Consider the following 23,008-nt stretch of genomic DNA (forward strand, 5'->3'; position numbering starts at 1 on the left):
TATGGGTGGTGTTGAGATGTGAAGAGACATGGGAGTTGTCAATGTGTGAAGGGGCATGAGGGAGGTGTCAAGGTGTGAAGGGGCATGGGGGTGGTGCTGAGGTGTGAAGGGGCATGGGAGTGGTGTTGAGGTGTGAAGGGGCATGAGGTGTTGAGGTGTGAAGGGGCATGGGGTGTTGAGGTGCGAAGGGGCATGGGGTGCATGGAGGTATGAAGGGGCATGGATTATAAGGAGGTGTGAAGGGGTATGGGGTATATGGAGGTGTGAAGGGGCATGGGTGGTATGGAGGTGTGATGGGGCTTGGGGTATATGGAGGTGAGAAGGGGCATGGGGTATATGGAGGTGTCAAGAAGCATGGGCTGTATGGAGGTGTGAAGGGGCATGGGGTGTATGGAGGTGTGAAGGGGCATGGGGCATATGGAGGTGTGAAGGGGCATGGCATGTATGGAGGTGTGAAGGGGAATGGGGTGTATGGAGGTGTGAAGAGGCATGAGGTGTGTGAAGGGACATGGGGTGTATGGAGGTGTGAAGGGGCATGGGGTGTATGGAGTTGTGAAGGGGCATGGGGCGTATGGAGGTGTGAAGGGGCTTGGGGCGTATGGAGGTGTGAAGGGGCATGGGGTGTGTGAAGGGGTATGGGGTGTATGGAGGTGTGAAGGGGCATGGGGCGTATGGAGGTGTGAAGGAGCATAGGGTGTAAGGAGGTGTGAAGGGGCATGGGTTGTATGGAGGTGTGAAGGGGCATGGGGCGTATGGAGGTGTGAAGGGGTATGGGGGGCTGTCGGGGTGTGAAGGGATTCACAGGGAGTGTTTGGTGGAGTCTATTGTGGAATCCTAGGGGTCAAACTGAGTGTAGGAGTGGTAGGAGGGAATAGTGAAGGTTACAGGGGGCAGAGGGAGCTGGTAGGGTGGGAGGGTGAGGGCACAACCATGTTATTGGTGGGGGGTTGGGCAGGAGGAGGACTGGCAAGTCAATGGCGATGGGTGTGGGATTCTCAGGGAGGAAAGGTACATGGACCTTGATTTAAACATTGTTGAAGGAGAAGGGAGAGGGTTGAAGGGTAATGGTCGGGGGGTGGAAGTGGAAAGTTATGCTGGGGGGTCAGTGGTTATGGGGGATAGGGTGTGGGTGACTAGGGGAGAGGAATTGGTGTTGGAGCTCAAGATGAATGTGACTACCAGCATTGCTGGTCTGGTTGAAACTATGCAGAGCCTCGTGGTGCCGATCTAAAGATGCTGCATGGGAGTTGGGTCAGTAGGTGGTCACCTCAACTGGACAACTGAAAGGGAACCCCAGCATGTAGCATTGACAATGCTAGGGCCCTAGGACACATGAGATTCTGAAGAATAAAGGCTCAGCGCGTGTGGGACAGTTCTTGCACATGGCTCGTAAGGGCCCTGGCATGTACCCTTGACTCCCTGCAGATGCCTCATGCCGTGGGATTGGGTGTCCGCAGGCAGCTGAAGGGTGCGGGGGGGTGCGTGATTAGTAAGCTTTAAGGACAATGTTGACTTATTGAAGTGAAAGTGGTTATATTTACAAAAGTTCTCTAATTGTGACATTCAATTGGTCACCAGTGCAACCAGTTGTGATTTAATCATTCTTGATTTTCCTTTCCTTGTGACTTTTTCTAAGTGCTCCCCCAACATCCACAACAAGCTGGAGGCAGCCTGCTGACCAGTTGACCCTGTTGTCTTGGATGATTTTGGCGGGCATCCTCTGGAGGGCCCCGGCTTACTCTGGATGTCCTGCTGTGGAGCAGCTGTTCCCTCTGCGGTCACAGAGGACATGGTTGAAGGGGTCACAGGCAAAGGGGATTCGGAAGGGCGTGACAACCTCTGAGATTCCTGAGTGGGTGTCCCAGGGGTGGCCAGCTGCTGCTCCATCTGCCTTGGGTGCCTGAGGGCCCTGCCTGGCTCCATCCCCCCTCTCGCATAGCAACTGCAGAAGCTCCCCCATGGCTACCACAGTGAAGTACAGGTCTGTATGCATCTCTGGCAGAATCTGCTGGACTGGGATCTCCATGGAGTCTGCCATCTTCCCCATGGAGACCTTGATGCATACACATGTCGGCACCACTTCATCAGCCAGCAGAAGGATGGCCTCCTTTGCCTCGCATGTCATCCTGTTGAGGGTCTGACATCTCTGCATGATGTTCCTTCACCTCTTTCTGACTCTCCAGGATCACTTGGAAGGCCGATTCCAGAGGCCCATCATCAGACTCGGACCTAGCAGATGCCTCTTCTCCAGCACTCCTCCAAGTGCCGGTGAGCTCAGCTGACTCTGTCTCCCTCTGCTGCCAACAAATGTCTGTGACCACCAGAGAGTGAGACCCTTCCTACACTAGAGCTCATACCCACCAAGGTATGTGTCTCTGGGCTGGTGGAGGGTGCAGGTGTCTGTTGTGATGCCTCTACAGTTTCACATCTCCCTTCTTGAGCTCTCTTCTCACTCCTCTCTGGGTACGGGCTTATGCTGAAGCCTGTCAGGGCTCGGGCCTTGGCCTCTTCCTGGTGGCACCTGTAAGTGAGAGAGGAGAGAGCAAGTTACAGCATGAGCTGCATCCAACATGGAGGCACTCTTGGCCCTGAGGTTTCTATTCCATGCATGGATCCTTACTGGGAGGAGGCCCAAATCCAATCTACCCATTTCCAATGCCCGCTCCCACTCCACATCTGCCAGCTGAGCTGCCCTCTCCTTGAACTCTGTCAGAACCTCCAGTTGTGGGCAACCCCCTCCTGTCTTCTCACGCTCTCGCCGGTCGTGGTTTAACTTATCCTGCTCAAAGACAACAGAGAAGATTGTGTTGAAAGGAAGTATATATGAACATATGAACATGGAGCAGGAGTAGGCCACTTGACCCTGCAAACTTGCTCCACCATTCAATTAGATCATGGCTAATCTGACTGTAATCTCCCGGCTACCCTCGATAACCTTTCACCCCCTTGTTAATCAGGAATCTATCTAGCTTTGCCTTAAAAATATTCAAAGACCCTGCTTCCACTGCCTTTTGGGGAAGAGAGTTCCAAAAACTCACGTCCCTCTGAGAGAAAACATTTCTCTTCATCTCTGTCTTAAATGAGCGACTACTTATTATTAAACCATGACCCCTAGTTCCAGATTCTTCCTCAAGAGGAAACATCCTCTCTACATCCACTCTATCAAGACCCCTCTGAATCTTAAAGTTTTGATCAAGTCACCTCTTACTCTTCTAAACTCCAGTGGCTATAAGCCTAAACTGTCCACCCTTTCCTCATAAGACAACCTGCCCATTCCTGGTATTAGCCTAGTAAACCTTCACTGAACTGCTTCTAACACATTTACACCTTTCCTTAAATAAGGAGACCAATACTGTACACGGTACTCCAAATGTGGTCTCACCAGTGCCCTGTGCAACTAAAGCATAATCTCCCCACTTTTGTATTCAATTCCCCTCACAATAAACAATAACATTATATTAGCTTTCCTAAATACTTGGTGTACCTGCATACTAGCCTTTTGTGATTCATGTACTAGGACACCCAGATCCCTCTGAACCTCAGAGCTCTGCAATCATTTAGATAATATGCTTCTTTTTCATTCTTCCTGCCAAAATGGATAATTTCACATTTGCCCACATTATACTCCATGTCCCAGGTCTTTGCCTACTCACTTAGCCTATTCATGTCATTTTGCAGCCTCCTTAGGTCCTCTTCACAACTTCCTTACCTATCTTTGTGTTATCAGCAAATTTCGCAACCATACACCTGTCCCTTCATCCAAATCATTTATATAAATTGTAAAAAGTTGAGGCCCCAGCACTGATCCCTGTGGCACATCACTTGTTATGTCCCTCCAACCAGAAAAATACGCATTTATGGCTACTCTCTGTTTCCTGTTAGCTAGCTAAACTTCTATCCGATATGTTACCTCCTACACCATGAGCTTTAATTTTCTGCGATCACCTTTGATGTGGCATCTTGTCAAATGCCTTCGGGAAATCTTAAGTACAGTGCATCCACCGGTTCCCCTTTACTCACAGCACATGTGACTTCTTCAAAGAACTCCAATAAATTGGTTAAACATGATTTCCCTTTCACAAAACCACGTTGACTCTGCCTGATTGCCTTGAATTTTTCTAGGTGCCCTGCTGTAACATCTTGAATAATAGCTTCTAACATTTTCCTATGACAGATATTAAGTTAACTAGCCTGTATTTTCCCACTTTTGGTCTCCCTCCCTTTTGGAATAAAGGAGTTACATTTGCTCTTTTCCAATCCAATGGAACCTTCCACAAATCTAGTGATTTTTGGAAAATTAAAACCAACACATCCATCTATTTCACTAGCCACTTCTTTCAAGACCTTAGGATGAAGTCCATCAGGACCCGGGAATTTGTCAGCCCACAGCTCCTTGTACATCACAATTTCACGTTCATTTATGAAGCTTCCACTCTTGGAGATAACCCACTGCATTGTGTGGCATGGTATTAATGCACTGCATGTTGTCCAGAAAGGCTCTGGCCACCCCCCCCCATCCCCAAGAGCACTGAACCCATCCACATGCAAGGATAAGACTCAGAGAAGCATATCATTTGCGGAGGTTGCTGGTGCCCTCTGCACCTGAGTCCCTTCCCCCAACCACCCCTTCTCCCTTCCGTATAGCATTGATCACTCTTTGTGGAAGGGTGAAGGAGGCACAGTGGTCACCCCGCCTGACTGCAGTGGGGCTATGAGGCAAGACCTTATGCCATTGCCACTGAGGCCCATGTCCCCTCACATTCATTGGTTTCATTGTGGTTACTGTGAGCAGCTGAAGCTTTGCTTGCCCTGGCGGAGCGAATGAGATCATTCATTCTCTTCTGGTTGGAGGACTGTCTTGCACTGGACAGTCTGGGCACTGACAGCATCAGCGATCTGCGCCCATGTAGGGTTGATTTCCCTGCTCAGCCTCCTCCTCCCATCAACCGAGTAAAGAACCTGGTTGAGGAGGATGCACAGGGATGCGTCACTGAACATAGGAGCAGGAGGTCCCTGTCCCCTTCCTGCCATCGCTATGGTCCTTGTCAGTAAGTTGAATGTCCGGCAGCCTTTTAAATATGGCGCCCGCTTATGACAGCGGGGTGCACGCCATCCAGCCCACCTTGCCACACAAGACGTCAGGAAACCTGTGACTGCATAACTAATTATGCCAGGACCACAAGATACCGTGGAATTTCCTGTTGTCCCCACCTCACCACGGGACCTAGTCCCCAAAGGGAGAATTCTGCACTACTAGTCTGCTAGGACAAAGGACCCTGCAACTTCCTTTAACTTCTTAATGATTGAAACATGAACAATCTCAAGAATCCAGACAAAGGAATATACATCATTTGTCAAAGCCAAGTGAAGAGTTGCTTATAAAGGGGGGAGATCAAAATCAAAACACTTTTCTGTTTACGGACAGGTAGTGAGAGGAGAAATCAGAACTGTTTAAATTAAGTCCCCTTCTGTCCGTAACAGAGGGCACAAGAGGGTTTGTCACTAGGGATCCTTTTATTCTTTTATCCTTTGACCTGTCATGTTAATTTAAGACTGTCCAAGATTTGCTTTGTGATATTCTGTTAACACCTGCCCCCCAACATATGCAAGGAGGTACAATATTCACATTGGCAGGCCCTGTTGATGGAACCTTCTCAAAGGGAACTGCATCAGCAGAGCATGACACTGCATCAAGGAAAGTATGCCAGGGTGATCAACAGCCACTGTTGCCTGTTTGGATACACCTACCGAGATGGCTCTAACTACTTGAGGTTGAGAACCGGAACGTCTTCTCAGGCTGGATCAGTAGAGGAGCAGATTCCAAGCTGTGCTATCTCCTGTAAGGACTACAATGAAACACAGGCTTTCACGTATGCTGGGAGAGAAATTGTCAGTTGTGACCTGAAATGTGTCTGTGCTTTCTCGGTTGACTTATGGTATGGTATTTTAGAATAGCACCAAAGAAAATTCCTCTTGCAAGCATCATTTGTACCAAAACCTTGATTTCAACAGCCAGCAAACAGGTGCTGGACTGTCTTGTTTCTTATCTGCAGACTACCTCAATGTCCCTTTCCCAGATGATGATCTAACATTAGTCACTTGTTTTTCGAGTCTCAGCAAAGGATGCTGATGGTTCAAGATGCTTTTTTAATGTTCTTCAGATTCTTTGTAAATATTTGTCCCCCTTCTTGTGACACTCGCGGTTAATTGTCCTTTTCCCTTCAAATTTGACTTGCATGTAATTTTCCTCTGCTACCAGTGCTGTCATTCCTAGTCACACCTGAGTTTGCAGCGGGAGTCATGCATAGTTATGAGAATGGGGTTAGCACAGAAAATTGATTAGTGTTAGCCATTGAACAATCAGGCAGGACTAAAGGTACTTTAGTCTAAACTAAATTAAAGCTGGTTTATACCGGATAATGAAAATCATGGCCTTTAGTCTTAACACTACTGAAGAAGCTTAATGTAAATGATTGCTCAGCTAGATGGCTAAGTTTGTTTCTAGCTTCAAACATGTGGCCCTTGTGATAGTGTCATGCCTAGGTAACTTTTGTACTGCAGCCTATGCCCATCCTTACCGGGAATGATCTGAATAGCAGCATAACGTTGCAAATTATCATATATTAAACTGTGTTGGCTTCACATCTGAACCCAATAGGACATTATATTAAACCCAAAATGCAGTACACAGACTATTGGTAGAATCTGATGCTCTACAGCAGTTATAGGTTTATGGGGATACTTCAAAAGTTCTTAATTGGCTGTGCAGAGCTTTAGGGTATGGTAGCACAACGGTTATGTTACTGGGCTAGTGATCCAGAAGTCTGGACTAATGTAAAGAGACATGAGTTCTAATTGCACCACAACAGCTGGAAAACTGAAATTCAGTTAATTCAATAAATCTGGAATAAAAAGCTTGTATCCGTAATGGCCGCCATGACATTACTGGATTGTTGTAAAAACCCATCTGGTTCAATAATGATCTCGCCCAGCCTGGCCTATATGTGTCTCTAGACCCACAACAATGGCATTGGCTTTACCTTCTGAAATGGCCTACCAAACCACTCAGTTATATCCAAGATGACAGCTCACCGCCACTTTCTGAAGGGCAATTAGAGATGGGCCATAAATGCTGGCCTTGCCAGCCATTGCTCATATCCCATGAATGAATAATGGAAAAATATCTTAAAGGTGTTATATAAATGCAAGTTCTTTCTCTAAACATTATATTTTCTCATACAATTCAGTATGATTATTCAATACAATCCCACAATAAAGTTTTAAAGGATTATTAAGAATATGTCATCTTTACATCTTGCAGTATTGGTCCTTTGTCTAATTGGAAATCCTATTGGGTCTTCAGTCCTCTGTAATTCAACAACAAAAAACCAAAAGCATTGAGCAAAACCTTTTAAAATTCCCTCATCTGAAGTCACTGTCAAATAGCTGTTTGAATGTTGAATTTACATACTAAAGTGACTTAGTTTTGCTACATTAACACATTATAAAACTAGCCTTAATACTGCAGAAAGGTTATGCTTCCAATTGATTCTGATACAGTTCCAAGTTATACCTGCCCTATGTGTTCTTTATTTTCAACCTTTTCAGATTGGTCATCTTCATAATTTTATTGTGCCACTTAAAAATTTGCAAAACTCAAATTAAATGCAGTACTCATTCTGTGGTTAGATTCAAGAAGTAACAACTATATTTTAGTCCCGTTTTCACATTTAATTCATGGAAACAGTCTTCAAGTCAACTTTGAATTTCAGGGCTAACTTCAAGAAAACAAATCCCAAGATCCACAAGGTTCATTCAGCTGCATCCTCTGGATTAATTCACTAGGCAGTCTTGGGCTTGGTTTAAGATTTAGTTAAGTCAATTACCCTCCTTAGCCACCACTGAAAATGAGGCACAGGAGCAGGCAAGTGGTTGCTTTCTTGCTGCCTCACCTTAAAAGCAGAGACAACTTAGTCTGCCATAACAAAGCATTCCCAATTCACAACTCCAACCCAACAATTAGGGATGGGCCATAAATGCCGGCCTTGCATCCATTGGCATATCCCATGAATGAATAATGAGAAAAAAAGATTTAGAAGCGTTATATAAATGCAAGTTCTTTCTGTAAACATTTTATTTTCCCATGCAATTCGGGGTAAATACCACAATAAACTTTTAAAATATTAATAAGAACATATGTCTTTACAGTAGGCAGCATTGGTCCATTGTCTAATCGGAAATCCTATTGGGTCCTCTGTAATTAAACAACAATGAAAAATCAAAAGCATTGAACACAACCATTTAAAATTCCTCATTTGAAGTCACTGCTATCTTGCTGTTTGAATGTTGAATTTGCATACTAAAGTGACTTAGTTTTGCTACATTAACAAATTACAGAACTAGAATTAACACTGCAGAAAGGTTATACTTCTAATCAGTAAGGTCATTATATGGGTTTGTAACAAAACTAAGCAGTTGGTTACACCCATTGTCATGAATCATCCAGTATACCTCATTTGCATATGGCCCTTGAAAATGGTTGGGAGCGTGCTTTTGATATTAACGCTTATGCCTTTAATTGTCTGCCCAATCATGTGACAGTTTTTGCTTGCCTCTCTGGAGGACATGGCATGGGTTAAATTCCGGATGCTAGGAGAAGCCAGATATATTATTGCGCCCAGCGTGGGACTCGAACTCACGACCCTGAAATTAAGTGTCTCATGCTCTACCGACTGAGCTAGCGGTTGGGAGCTATTCTAAAAACCTTAGTTTTTTTTCAGCTATTCAAAGACAGTTATGTAAATGCTCTGTTCTCTGTTCCATCCTGCCAATATCAAGATGATGGTGCCTTTTTCTGTGTAAATTCAAGTCTGCAGATTGCAGTAATTAGGGATAACTCTTAGACCTCTGCAAAGGGTTGTGGAATCAGATTCAAAAAAGAATTTGGATGCATACCTGAAAAAGAAGAAAAATGCAAGGCTTATGGGAAAGAGCAGGGGAGTGAGACTAATTAGTTAGCTCTTTCTGCCTAACAACTGCTGGATTCTCTTGGTCTGCCACGAAACTAAGAGTGTTGTTTACACCGTACATACCAGTTTGCAAGCAACATCTCCTGAGAGCAATACATGGCCAAGCGACCAAATATTGTGGCACCATGTCCACACTGGGTGCTAGAACAGTGAGCATGCATTTACAGAGGCCAAGTCCCCAGCCTGCCAGAGAAAATGTTATTGTACTGTTAGTAAAGAATCACTCCACTAGCTTTAAAAATTTAAAAATTGAGTTGGCAGTTATACTCCGGCCTGTGTAAGACTGCCTCCAGAAGTTGGCTTAACACCTCCAAACTATGGTTCAATTTGAATGATTACGAAGAAAAAGATTTGCATTTAAATAGCATTTTTCCCAATCTCAGGACATCTAAATCATTTTACATCTAACAGAAGTTCTTTTGAAGTGCAACAACCAACTTGCACGTGGCAAGGCTCTACAAACAGCAATTTAATAATGACTAGGTAATCTGTTTTAGGTGTGTTTGGTTGAATGTTAAATATTGACACTGAGGAGAATACCCTGCTCTTCTTCAAAGTGTCATGGCTTCTTTTATATCATCTGAAATAATAAATGGGCCCCAGTTCAGCATCGCATTCTAAAGATGGCACTTCTGACAGTGCAGCTTTCCCTCAGTCTGCACTGGACTGCTAGCCTAGATTTTGTGCTCAGGCCTATAGAGTGGGACTCAAACCTACATCCTTCTGACTCAGCAGCAAGAGTGCTGCCAACTGAGCCATCACTGACACTGACTACAGAGAAATTACAATGATAACTGTGAGATATAACTAGCATGTAATAGTATAAGCCTTTACCTTTGTGATTGGAGGGATGGTGCAGGAAAATAGGCGGAGGTTTACTGAAGAGTCCATTTTTCCCTTGTTATTTCTAAATGATCTTTATAAAATATAATGCAAAATTTTCCTGGAATTAGAAAAATGAAAACATCAAGCCAGAAAGTATGCTGTTCCTTAAACGTTAAATCCTACGTCCCAAAATATTGCATTTGGGTTAGGAGGGCAACAACTTCTTATCCATAGCATCTCTTGGCAGCAGAGCAGTTCAGCTTCCCTGATTGGTATTTGGATTATAGGTGATCAAGGAAAATAACTCACTCTCAGTAAGTCAATTCCTTTTAAAGCTGTGATTAGGATTCAAGGTCAAACTAAGCCTTATCTCTCCAGAATGAATTTAATTGGTGAAACATCTAAATTTGTAACTTTGCTGCTTTGTTGTTTATCTTTGTGAGAGGCTGGGAGGCTGATTGTCAGGCTCATATTGTTTATCAGATCAGAAAACACCATTATTTAGATTTCAGGCATTAGAATTGAGAGGTTTGTGCGAAATTTGCCAAACTGAGCCAGTATTTCACTGCGCTGTCAGATGTAATTTGTGCCTGAGGGTGTATTCAGCGCATTTTCAGTAGTCACTGCAAGTGTACCTTGTCTATTCAAAGGCTTGATTGTCTTTAATGGAATATAAAGTACCTTGTTTCCCTGTGTGACTTGCGTTCATGGATAAAGAAATTGTAGGTAAATATAATCCCCAATTACAATAACCTTTTCAGCGTGGATTAGAAAAATGCTGCCAAAATCCGGATGAGGATTAGCTGTAGATTAGATCCACGTCATTTTCATCATTAATTGTTGTGTTTTGGGATGGTATTACAAATGGAGAAAAATAAGTTATCCAATGTAATAGGTCTCTACAAATCCAACAAAAAAGACAATCTCTTGTAGAGAAAAAGAAAGAATTCACATTTTATGAAGAAGTTTTCAGGACCTCAGGATGTCCCACAGTGTTTCATGGCTAATTTAGTACTCTGGAATTGCAGTCACTGTTTTAATATAGGGAAAGGCCACAGCCAGTTTGGGCACAGCATGGTCCCATGAAAGGCAATGAAGTAAATAACCAGATAATCTGATGTTGATTGATGGATAAATATTAGCCAAGACACCAGGAAAACTCCCGTTCTTTTTCTCTAATAATATCATGAGGCCCAAGAGGGCAGTTGGGGCCTCAGTATTACATCTCATCCAAGAGATGGCACCTCTCTGTGCATCTGTATGCGAAATGTCAGCCTGGGAAGTGTGATTGCTGGAAATCAGAAATAAGAACTGGAACCATCATCCTAGAAAATGTCGCCAAAAAACTAACAACTGTCTTAATGTGGAAATAAAGTTGTTACGCTGCTTTTGCAATTTACATGGTATATTTCCAGAATACTCCTTCATTTGTAATGTAGAGAAAAAAAGGTATATATGAAAGTCTTAAAAGAAAACAAAAATTTTATTGGCAAAAGTTTGGTAGTCATTTCCAGGGAGGTGTTCTCCCTCTGAAATATTTTTAACTTTTAAATTAAAAATGAGATAATTTCTTCTCCTTTTCCCTATATTGTCATGAATTTACCTCCCGCTTCATTGGTATTTATTTACTCTTTCTCTTTTGTTGCCATCCACTTTCCATCATCGCAGCCCCCAATCACTTCCTCCACACGCATTCTCTTGCCATGCATTTGGCCCCTCTCCTGTTCTGTTCTTTCCTGTATTCTTGCCATGCCTACTGCCTTCCCTAAGCTAATTCCATGAAATTTTCCCCATCTGTGATACTTTTTCTCCCTTCCCCTTCTCTTAGCTTTCATTTCCTGCCTCCCTCCCTGTCTCTTAGCTCTCACTTCCTGCCTCACCCCAACCCCACACACACTTACCCGAATCTGGTACTAATGGAAACTAGTCCTGCTTATTTCGACACCATTCCTGTGTTTACTGCCCCTCTCTGCAGTCGACAGGATGATCCCATTCTCACAAAAAAATCCCACCAACAGAGATGGAAATCCAAGCCATTAGCAATGGGAATTTTAAAAAGATAAGAGGTAGAGTCTGTGTGTCCTATTAACCACCAAACTAGGTTGGAGAAGGCAGGGCAGAGGTTAGCCTGGTGTGTATTGCTTTGTGTCAGAGATGCTCGCATGCTGGCTGGGCTCTCCATATGCTGACTCTCACCATGAAATGCTGATAGTTGGCATGTGTGAAATACATGTTAGTCAGCATCTAAAAAAGAAAGACAGATCAAAGCCTTCAGAGATTCCAACTGAAGAAAAATCTGCATGAAAAATTATTTTTCTCTCTATAATGTAGAGTGCCTGTGCACACTGCTGAATTAGAATGAGAAGTTGAAGCTTTGTAATGGTACATAGGTAGTAATAGGACTAGAGTGGTACAAAGTATGTGCTGTTAATCAGGGCTTGGAAACATTACAGTCGGCTGCGGTTTATTATGTGCCCCCGTGGTGACAATCTTGAAAAGCTGCACATTATATTCCAGTTTAGGATTTAAATTTTTAATTTATTGAAGTATGTTGATTTTCTGGTACATTGCCAGCATCAGCTCCAAGGGATATTGTAGTCTGTTTCACATTAATGAAACCTTGACATTTTTTTAAATCTTGTGAGATTTTGTATTTTTTTTGTAATCTGCTTATAGCGCAGAACATTCCAAAGGTATGCCCGTTGCAGTACATCTTGCATTATGGACAAGATAGACAGATTTGGCTGCAATTCATTTTACATCTATTTAATTGCAGCATTGTTGTTGATGGCAGCCCTGACTTGATGTAAAATAAATGAGGTGGTGCCACTACAAGAATCACTGGCAGCAAATGCAAAGAGCTGGCAGCAGTATGACAAGCAGACTAAGCACCCTAGCCTATCTGTACAGGCCCATGGGGCAAACCCTGGCCAGAAATTGAAAATGATGATTAAGAGCTTTTGAACAAAAGCACACGAGCAGCCTTGGCAAATGTGTAGTTGGCTCTTTGTTACCATTGCTGTAAATCCACCACACAACAGAAATCGGGCAGATTCCTGAGCACCCGGCATAGTTCAGAACCTAGTTGAGGTATTTCTGCCATGTAAAATAGGACAGGCATTCCTGAAAAGGCTTCAGAGTTCATTTCAGATCAGTATCATGTCTCATACTCTTGGAATTTGTAATAAACCATAGACGATGCATATCATATGTATAGTACGAAAAGCTTTGTTCACTGTAATTGAATTTTGATTTTTTTTTCCTGATTTACAGGAAGCTGCAATGGCCAAACTGGCAGCATCTGAGGCTGCAACAAGTATAGCTCATAAAGTAAGTGCTGTAGTTGTTCATTAGCGAGTTTTGATTGAAACGTGCATTAGGCATTGCGTTGAAAGTGTTCCAGCATTAATGTGTTCATGGTGTGCGAATTTGCGACAGGAACTCTGCGCACAATGAATCTGATCAGGTTTCTGACACAGGTTCCTGATGATATTCACTTTGCATTGATATCCTGATTTTGGTCAGGAGCAGACCTGCAGTCAAGGTACTTAGCTAATAGGATGTGGGCTGCTGTTGTACATCTCTGAATGACGGGCTATAGAGCAGCACTGACAACAGGTTATCATCTGCCACTCTCTCGGCTGGGGAATAGACCGGACAACAGGGAAACCTTATAAAAGCCCTATTGTACATTTATTTTTAAATTTGAAGATAATTTAGTATGTGTTGCTGCTCTTGTGGACCATAGTATTAGGTTCCATAACTATATTATTCAAGGGCAGGGATATGGCAAGCCACTGGAAATGCTAGAATAGATCCCCAATTGTCCTGAGACTGCTCTATGACACCTGTATATCTTAGATAAAAGCAAAATACTGTGTATGCTGGAAATCTGAAATATAAACGGAAACTGCTGGAAAAACTCAGCAGGTCTGGCAGCATCTGTGGAGAGAGAAACAGAGTTAACGTTTCGAGTGAACACCTGCAATGTGTGGGTCTCCATTTAGAAACAGGCAACCAACAGATGTGTTGCAGCATAAGGTTTGTCAGTCACTGAGACTGAACAAAGGCAAAAAGGTTAGAATAGTATTAAACAAGTATTTTAGTTAGGAAAGGAGTAAAATTAAATTGTAAGAAAATAGGAGAACAGATGAAATGATGGATAGACGCAACTAAATGTTAATTGTTTTGCATTTAACATTGTGTTTTTTTTTAATGCTAACAGTTTACTTTTAATATTGCAGAAAGAAAATCATTTTTGACATTTGAGTAAATTTACCCAATAATTAGTGTTACAGTATGAGAGTTACAAACGAACAACTGAGAGGTCTAAACAGACGTGAATTTTTCAGGACCTAATGGTTTAAGGGATAAAAAAATGACAGCCAGAATTTTACATTCGGCATGCGGGCGCGCGCCTGACACGCCCGAGTGTAATATGACGCGCAATGTCATTGGGCGTGTGTCCCGACATCATCGCGCACTTGCGCGATATTTCGTTTGGCGGGCATATGCCAGAATCGGCTACGCGCCCGTCGATAATCAAAAGGCCTATTAAGGCCATTAACAAGTTCATTAAAATCAAATTTACAGTGCCCATCCAACCTTAAAGTTGGCGGGTAGGCGAAAAGGCCAAGTGGCCTTTACATTTTTTAGGAAACCACATCCACGAGCGGGATGAGGTTTCTTAAAGCAAATAAACATTAACTGAAAACTTTACTTTTGAATTAAAAATATGTCCCAGCTCATGTGACAGAGTCACATGAGGGGACATGTTTTTTTTTTACTTTTTACTGTCTTCATTGATTTTTTTAAACAGCGTTTCAATCTTCCTGAGGCAGCTCCGTGCCTCAGGGAGATTGAAGCGCTCTTTCACGCGCATGTGCGAACTGCGCGCCCGGCCCCCTCTCCCTCCACCCGCACAGGTAGCGCTCATCGCTGCCACTCACGATCCATGCAAGGTGGGCCTTAATTTGCTTGCCCGCTTCAAATCGCGGAGCGGACCTGATTGCGGGTGGCTGTGGGCTTCCCGCCTGCTCCTGCTGAGCCCACCCAACAAGGGAAAAATTCTGGCTGATGTAACTGTGAATATTATTGTGCTTTCCTAGTCACTCGTTAGAAACAATGGGGAACCTTTAACCCAAAATAGGCGGGTGTGGGTTAAAAATTCTGATTTACAGAATGGGAGTGCAACCCGCTCCAATGTGCCCATGACCAGGTTTAACAGAGATGCGTTTGGATGCTGGCGAGAAACTTGGAGATTTAATAATAAGATGCGAGCAGGTACTCACAGGTGCAAATAAAGTCCTTAGGAGTCAGTAATGAGGTACTTTTAACTTGGCTCCAAATTTAACTTGTGCAGCACAGATTTCCTGGGGCTCAGAAAACTGACCAGGGAAATGGAAGCAAGCTTGAGGAGCAGTTCGGGTGGGTTTTTAAATTTGTCAGTGTCCCATCTGAATAAAAGCTCAATTATTACAACAGGTGTCTCAGTTTCTTCTTGCAAATGTTTAGCAGTGACTGCTAGAGCGCATACAGTTTTTTTCAACTTCAAGGGATTTCAGGTTGACAAGATCAAGGTGGAAGGCCTCTTGGATGTGTTTGACTGCACATCAGAATAGGAAGACCATCTCTACTCAGAGCAGCGAGGACATGCTGTGGTTAGATTAGCATGTGCACAAAGGAGGGAGGTGCATAGGAGAGGTGATAAGGTAGCAGGAGATACTATACATGTCTCAGGGTTTATGGACAGAGGCTTAGCTTCCTTGACCCCTCAGAAGTGCTGTGCTTCTGTAGGGTGAGGTTGTCACGTCAGGTGATATAGACACCTGTAGCTTCCTTAAAGAAGAGCTGCTCCTTGCTGAACCAGCCATTACAAGTGGCTATGAAAATGCTCACTGCTGTTAACTTTGTTGCCTATGAATCCTTCCAGAGCACAACTCAAGCCATTTGCAGGATCTCCCAGTCAGCCGCATTGTAAATACATACGCCTGATTACAGATGCCTTATTTGCCAGGGCCAACAATTATGTAAATTTCCTGTGATGACAGAAGCTGGAATGAGTGGGCACAGCTTTGCCTCTCTGACTGGATTCCCCTAGGCACAGGCTGCCACTGCCTGAACACCCGTGACAAACTGAGCACCAGGAGTGTTTATATACCACAAGGGATATCCATGCATCAACGTGCAGCTGTTGTCCAAACACAAGAAGAGGTTCATGAAGGTTTGTGTCAGATTCTCTGGGAGCTGTCATGATGTCTTTATGCTGCAATAGCCCAACATCCCAGACCTTTTCCTTTCAGAAAAGACTTAATGGCTGGCTTGTAGGAGGCAAGAGCCACTTCAAACTTGACTCATGACACCTGTGAGGAACCTAACCAATGATGTGCTAGAGTGTTACAATGAGAGCCATGTGACCACCAGGTGTTTCATTGAGCAAGCCACTGGAATGTTAAAGATGTGCATCAAGTGCCAAGATAGGTCTGGAAATGTGATTCTATCCTCACCAGCCAGGGTGTCCAGAATGATAGTGGTGTTCTGCACCCTGTATAACATTGCACAACTGAAAGGATTGTAGGTGGAAGTAGACAAAAAGGCACATCACTCAACTTCGGATGCAGAAAACATAGAGGAGGAAGATGGAGCAAGTGTTGCGAGACCAGCTGCTTACACTGCTGTCAGGGATGGCCTAATATCACAAAAGTTCACCTCGTATGAAACATAAGCAACCCTGAGATCTGCTTCCACCACGAGCACCGCCCTCCACACCCATCCTTTGCACTAAATGGTCTTTCAACCACTCATCTATCCATTTTATAACTGTCCAATGGACTCCTATTGACATTCATTATGAGACATGAAAGGGTGAGTTGACAGTCTCAATAATGCAATAAAGGCCGAGATGTGAAAGTGGTGCTAATTGATCATTTTTATGTGCCATTATAAAAAAACAACAAAATGCAATATAACATTTTGTGAAACACCCATGTGCATACCTAAGGTGAATTACAATTTCTTTAATTTATGCCTCTTACTCCTTCTATGTGATATCCTGTGTGATTTCAGCAGAGGTAGAGGCAGGCTGCTCAGATCCATGCACTAATTGCTGAAATGCTTTTAGTCTACGCTCTGATTTTAGGAGCACTGAGGGCCCTGCCAAAGACTGCTGCACCTCCATCTGTCCAGAAGCAGGACTCAGCCATCGGGAGGTGAGGCAGCATGCTGGTACTGGCTGATGGGGAAAGAATGGGTTAGAAGCGGGAGTGCTTTGAGTGGAGTTCTCATTTCCGTGCCCCCTTTCACTATTATCCCTCACCAGGGCCATTCCTACCACTCTGCTGCAGACCATGGACAGGGTATCTGTCACCCTGTTTAAGGCAGCAGACATCTCCCGTACCGCAATGGTTATGGCTAATGTGGATCCAATTGAGAGCCATGCTTGAAGCTCCATGGTGGACATTATCATAAGGCCCTGTGTCACAAACCTGCTAGTGATTGAGATGGACCCCTCTATCCTCTCACTGGCACACCTATCAGTACCTTGCTAAGTTACTGATGCACCTCCAGCTTCTCCTTCTCTATGATAGCCCCCAAGGCTCAGCATCTGTATCCAGCTGAACAGATGGGAGAGGATTGTTCCCCCTCAACACAGACTCTCTACAACAGTGTCTACCACCAGTGCCTGCTTGTGTCACATGTGAGTTATGAATCACCAGATGAAAACCCAACTAATAGTTGAAGTGTACCCACCATAGTGCGAATATCTGCAGGGCTGTACATCCTATGATGGTGAACCCTCAGAAGGAATGAAGTCCTCTGAGGAATCGTTGATCTCTTGCGACACTTCATGTAAGTGTGATGGTCTGAGGACAAAAGAAAGCAATATGATTTAGTCACAGCGATATTGACAATCTTAATAAACAACATACTCGATCTTCTCATCAGTCATCGATGAAATCAGCAGATGTGTGTCCCAGATATTGGTAATTCTGTCACCAGCTATAAGGGAGCTCCCTGTCTCTCCGTCTCTGATTAAGAGGGATTCACATATGTCACTTATCTCCAGGTCATCCTCCTCTGAATCAGTAAGCTGGACTACTTGCACTGGGCCACTTCCAGTCCCGTCCGTCTCCCGTATGCTTAGTGTTCTCCTCTCCTACAAGGAGTGAGAGAACTCAGTGTTCACAGGTCTTGTGAATGAGTGAAAGTGAGGTATTCACCCAAAGGATTCAGTGCATTTGATTACTATGAGACAAGCATCATATTGCATAAAGGTTGGGGTGATTGTCGAGTGTGGATGGATAAATGAGGAGGTGATAAAGTGCATAGAAAGTGAAGGCTGCATGCTGTTGAAATTTCAGAGAGTGGGATGAGTGATGTGATGGAGAACTATTAGCAAGACAGAGTGAAAGAGAATGGGGTGCTTAAAGCATGGGACATAGGTGAATCAGCAAGGTGCTCCCTTTTCCTGACCTGGTTAGGTCATTAAACTGCTCCCTACATTGCATCCAAGACCTGGGTACAATGCTCCTGCTACTCAGCCCCTCAGCTACCTCTAACCACACCTTCTTGGTGAAAGTAGCAAGTTTCTTCCTCCCATTGTTGGGGAAAATTCTTCCTCCTCCTGACTCTACCTAGTAGTAATACTAGTGAGCTGTCATTGTCTCTGGGTACTGTACTTGCTCTCTGTTAACCATCCATCCTGAACACCTCCAATTTCCACTTGTGGACTCTCCCTTTAAATAGAACTAAGATCATATTGCACAGATCCAAATCTTCCTGTTGCGCACCCTGGAGACTTGAAACCTGGAAGTCTAAATTTATTGGTACAATTGAGCTGAGGTTGCAGATTCTGATTGACTTAGTTGACTTTCGGATTTTCCCTACACATTTCTACCCCCACCCCACTCAGAAGCCATCTTTGTATTAACCTTGGGGCCAATATTATTGAATAGAAGTATATGAAAAATGTGCTTTTGTTCAAGACATGAGACAGTCCATTTTTTGAAGCACAGAAAAGCAAACTAGAAGTATCATGTTGAGTTAATGGATGCACCAGGCTAGCTGGAGTCACCTAATGTAAGGGGATAGAATCTGTTAGTGCCTGTAATTTATTTAAACCATCTCTGGCTCTGGAACAAATTGTGTGTTTGAAGCAAAGTCATTTATATCAGAGTAATAAAGAAATCTGGATTTTGAATTGTATAAAAGTGACAGCAGGATCATTCATTGTGGGGGAAATTCAGTTTGGCTGCTCACCTTAACAAAATCTGAAAGATAAAAAGGAAACCTTTAGAAAGATTTAACAATTGAAATGAAATGCAATTGCCAGAACAGCCAATTTATTACACATGAAAGATGAGCTCTCTATCTAGATAGATACTTGGAATGAATGTATCCCTGCTTTCTGATATGTCGTATCTGAAATTTCTTTTGTAAAAGCTAATTCTCATCATTTAATTGCAATCATTCAGATGCATTCACTTGGACGGCTTATTCTGTCCTTGTACTAGTTATATAGATAGCTGAGAAATTGCACCTTATAATGTGAGTAAATGTAAGATAATACCTATATATAATATAGATAATAAATATAAGATAATACCTATTATAGGAAAAGGTAACAGTAAAAATGTGAAAATGCTGCATGTACTCAGTAGGTCAGGCAACATCTGCAGGGAGAGTTAACACTTCATCATGACCTTTCATCAGATTTCCAGCATCTGCACCATTCTGCTTTTGTAACAGTGGAAATATTTTTGACATGAGAATTATTTTGTGACAGGCCAGTGAAATTTGGACCTGTTAGGTCGAATAGCCTGAGACTGGAGTGACTGAGGCCTCATTCAGGTGTGTGGAACTGGAGGAGTTTAGACATATTTGCAGTTTCTTGCTTTCCCCTGAGAACCTAGAAATGATGCTGCAGTTAAGGTCTTGGGATTGCTGTGCTAAGACCCTGGCTGACAGCATCTGCGAAATGTAGTGGAGATGTGAAAGGTATGGACTTTCAGTACCAGCTCATAGCAAGTGTTATAACAGATGAGTCAGTCTCTCTGGGGATACACTGCATGTGCATATTCTGGGTGTATTTTTTTAATTCATTCATGGGACATGGGCATCGCTAGCTAGGCCAGCATTTATTGCCCATCCCTAATTGCCCTTGGGAGGGTGGTGGTGAACTGCCTTCTTGAACCGCTGCAGTTCATGTAGTGTAAGTACACCTACAATGCTGTTAGGGAGGGAGTTCCAGGATTTTGACCCAGCCATAGTGAAAGAACAGCAATATATTTCCAAGTCAGGATGGTAGGTGGCTTGGAGGGGAAATTGCAGGTGGTGGTTTTTCCATGTGTCTGCTGCCCTTATCCTTCTAGATGGTAGTGGCTGTGGGTTTGGAAGGTGCTGTCTAAGGAGCCTTGGTGAGTTCCTGCATGCATCCTGTAAATGGGACACACTGCTGCCAATGTGCATCAGTGGTGGAAGGAGTGAACGATTGTAGATGGGATGCCAATCAAGTGGGCTGCTTTGTCCTGAATGGTGTCAAGCTTCCTGAGCGTTGTTGGAGCTGCACCCATCCAGGGAAGTGGAGAGCATTCCATCACACTCCTGACTTGTGCCATGCAGATGGTGGACAGGCTTTGGGGAGTCAGGAGGTGCGTTACTTGCCACAGGATTTCTAGCCTCTAACCTGCTCCTGTAGCCACAGTATTTACATGGCTAGTCCAGTTCAGTTTCTGGTCAATGGAAATCCCCCAGAATGTTGATAGTGGAGGATTCTGCATTGGTAATGCCATTGAATGCCAAGGGGCGATGGTTAGGTTCTTCTCTTGTTGGAGATGGTTATTGCCTGCCACTTGTGTGACGTGAATGATACTTGTTACTTGTCAGCCCAAGCCTGGATATTGTTCAGGTCTTGCTGCATTTGGACATGACTCCTCAGATACTGAAGCGGTCGGTTAATGTGCAATCATCAGCGAACATTCCTACTTCTGACTTTATGATGGAAGGAAGGTCATTGATGAAGCAGCTGAAGATGGTTGGGCCTAGGACACTACCTGAGGAACTCCTGCAGTAATGTCCTGGAACTGAGATGATTAACCTCCAACAACCACAACCATCTTCCTTTGTGCTAGGTATGACTCCAACCAGTGGAGAGTTTCCCCCCTGATTCCCATTGACTCCAGTTTTGCTACGGCTTCTTGATGCCACACTCGGTCAAATGCTGTCTTGATGTCAAGGGCAGTCACTCTCACCTCACCTTCCCCAGCTTCCCATGTAGCTGTCCCAGATGGTAGTACAGGAGGCCACACACAGCCCTATAGGACTGACAATCCCTGGCTGCACAAGATATTGTGCCATTAATAAGTCACAAACAATGCATTCTCTCTCCCAACCTGCAGTGGCAAAGTGCAGCCCTCTCCATGATCAACATATGGAACTAGTAATGCAAAGACTCCTGCTGGAGCTCTGGAAGCACCACGCAGCCTGGGGTCCTTTCTTGATAACCTAATCAATCCCAACCTCCCTTCACCCTCCCCTGCCTAACAACAAACTGCCCCACATGGAAAGTAGAATAGGTCACCTTGGAAGCTATCAAGCATTTAGATCTATTAGATTGGGCTGTTAAAGAGCTGTGATTGAAAGCAAACACTCATTGCTATGAGACCCGCTATGGAGGCAGGACCCTTGTAATTTCTCTGATGCAGCTGAACTTGAAGGATGTCACTAAATTGCATAGGAATATAGGAACATAGGACTTAGGAGCAGGAGCAGGCCATTTGGCCCTTCAAGCCCGCTCCACCATTCAATAAGATCTGACTGATCTGATTGTGGTCTTAACTCCACTTTCCTGTCTACCCCCCCCCCCCCCCCTATAACCCTTGACTCCTGTGTCTGTCAAAAATCTATTTCACTCAGCCTTGAATAAATTCAATGACCCAGCCTCCACTGCTTTCTGGAGAAGAGAATTCCACAGACGAACGACCTTCTGACAGAAAAAAGTTTCTCCTCATTTCCGTCTTAAAAGGGAGACCTCTTATTTTTAAACTGTGTCCCCTAGTTCTAGTCCCTCCCACAAGAGGAAACACCTTCCCGGTATCCACCCTATCAAGTCCCCTCGGGATATTATATTTTCAATAAGATCACCTCACACTCTTCTAAACTCCAATGGGTATAGGCCCAACCTGTTTGACCTCTCTTCATAATATAAGCCCTTCATCTCAGGAATGAGTTGAGTGAACCTTCTCTGAACTGCTATTTATGTGCTTTTTCAAACAAGGAGACCAAACCTGTACACAGTACTCCAGATGTGGTCTCACCAATGCCCTGCACAGTTACAGTAAAACTTCCCCACTTTAATATCTCATTCCCCTTGCAATAAATGACAACATTCCATTTGCCTTCCTAGTCAATCTCTGGGCAGAATTTTCTGTGCCTGTTGGCAGCGGACGTGATAGTTGGCGGACGCAGACAATATGGCGCGATCTGGTTAACGATGGCGGGAAGGCAGGTTGCGATCGTTCACTCAGCCTGCCGACTGCGGGCCGCATTTCCCGCTAACGGTCAGCGGGAAGCTCATTGTAATACATCAGCATCTCATTAAAAGGCTCTTGTACACCCGCCGGATTGTCCGTCCAAGTTATCGGGAAAGCACGTCGACTGGCTTCGCAACAGCACACAGGCAACATGCACTTGGTGGCCTTCACTTTGGGGGAACTGAGGTGAACATCATCGTTTTCCACAGCTCACCAGGGTCGCCTGTTGCTTTTCAGGCTTCAGAGGCGCCAGGGGGCCTGGGTGAAGCACCGCCCTGCCTCAGAGGCGACTGTTTTTGGGGTTGGGGGTGGAGTCGGGGGGCGGTGTCCCAGGGCAACTGCTGGCTGGCCCCGGAGGCGACTGTACTCGGGGTGGGGGTGTCCAGGGGCAACTGCTGCCCTGACGTTGAATCTCGCGCACAAGCAATCAAGGTGGGGGGCTGGGTAGGCAAGGGAAGTGGCCATGCAGTCGAGTCACCTGTATAAACTAACCATCGCTCTGCAACTGAGACAGTTCAGGCGCAGCCACAGTGATACGATTGGGGTCGGACTCCTACCCTGCCCATCCACGCAAGCAGTGCAAAGGCACCAATGTGCCACCAAGCCCTCCAGACCTCATCCTTC

At 44.3% G+C, this 23,008-nt stretch overlaps 1 protein-coding gene across 5 annotated transcripts in view; it reads left to right on the plus strand.

The window, feature by feature from the left end:
- acads (acyl-CoA dehydrogenase short chain) overlaps window positions 1-23,008 on the plus strand; it is a 178,349-nt gene that overhangs the window by 145,954 nt on the left and 9,387 nt on the right. For all 5 annotated transcript variants that reach the window (XM_078553995.1, XM_078553991.1, XM_078553993.1 and 2 more), the window contains one exon: window positions 13,128-13,184. In XM_078553995.1, coding sequence (XP_078410121.1) covers window positions 13,128-13,184 — 57 coding nt within the window. The remainder of the gene's footprint in view (window positions 1-13,127; window positions 13,185-23,008) is intronic.

Source organism: Cetorhinus maximus, chromosome 12, assembly GCF_964194155.1.
Source record: "Cetorhinus maximus chromosome 12, sCetMax3.hap1.1, whole genome shotgun sequence".
Lineage (NCBI taxonomy): Eukaryota > Metazoa > Chordata > Chondrichthyes > Lamniformes > Cetorhinidae > Cetorhinus > Cetorhinus maximus.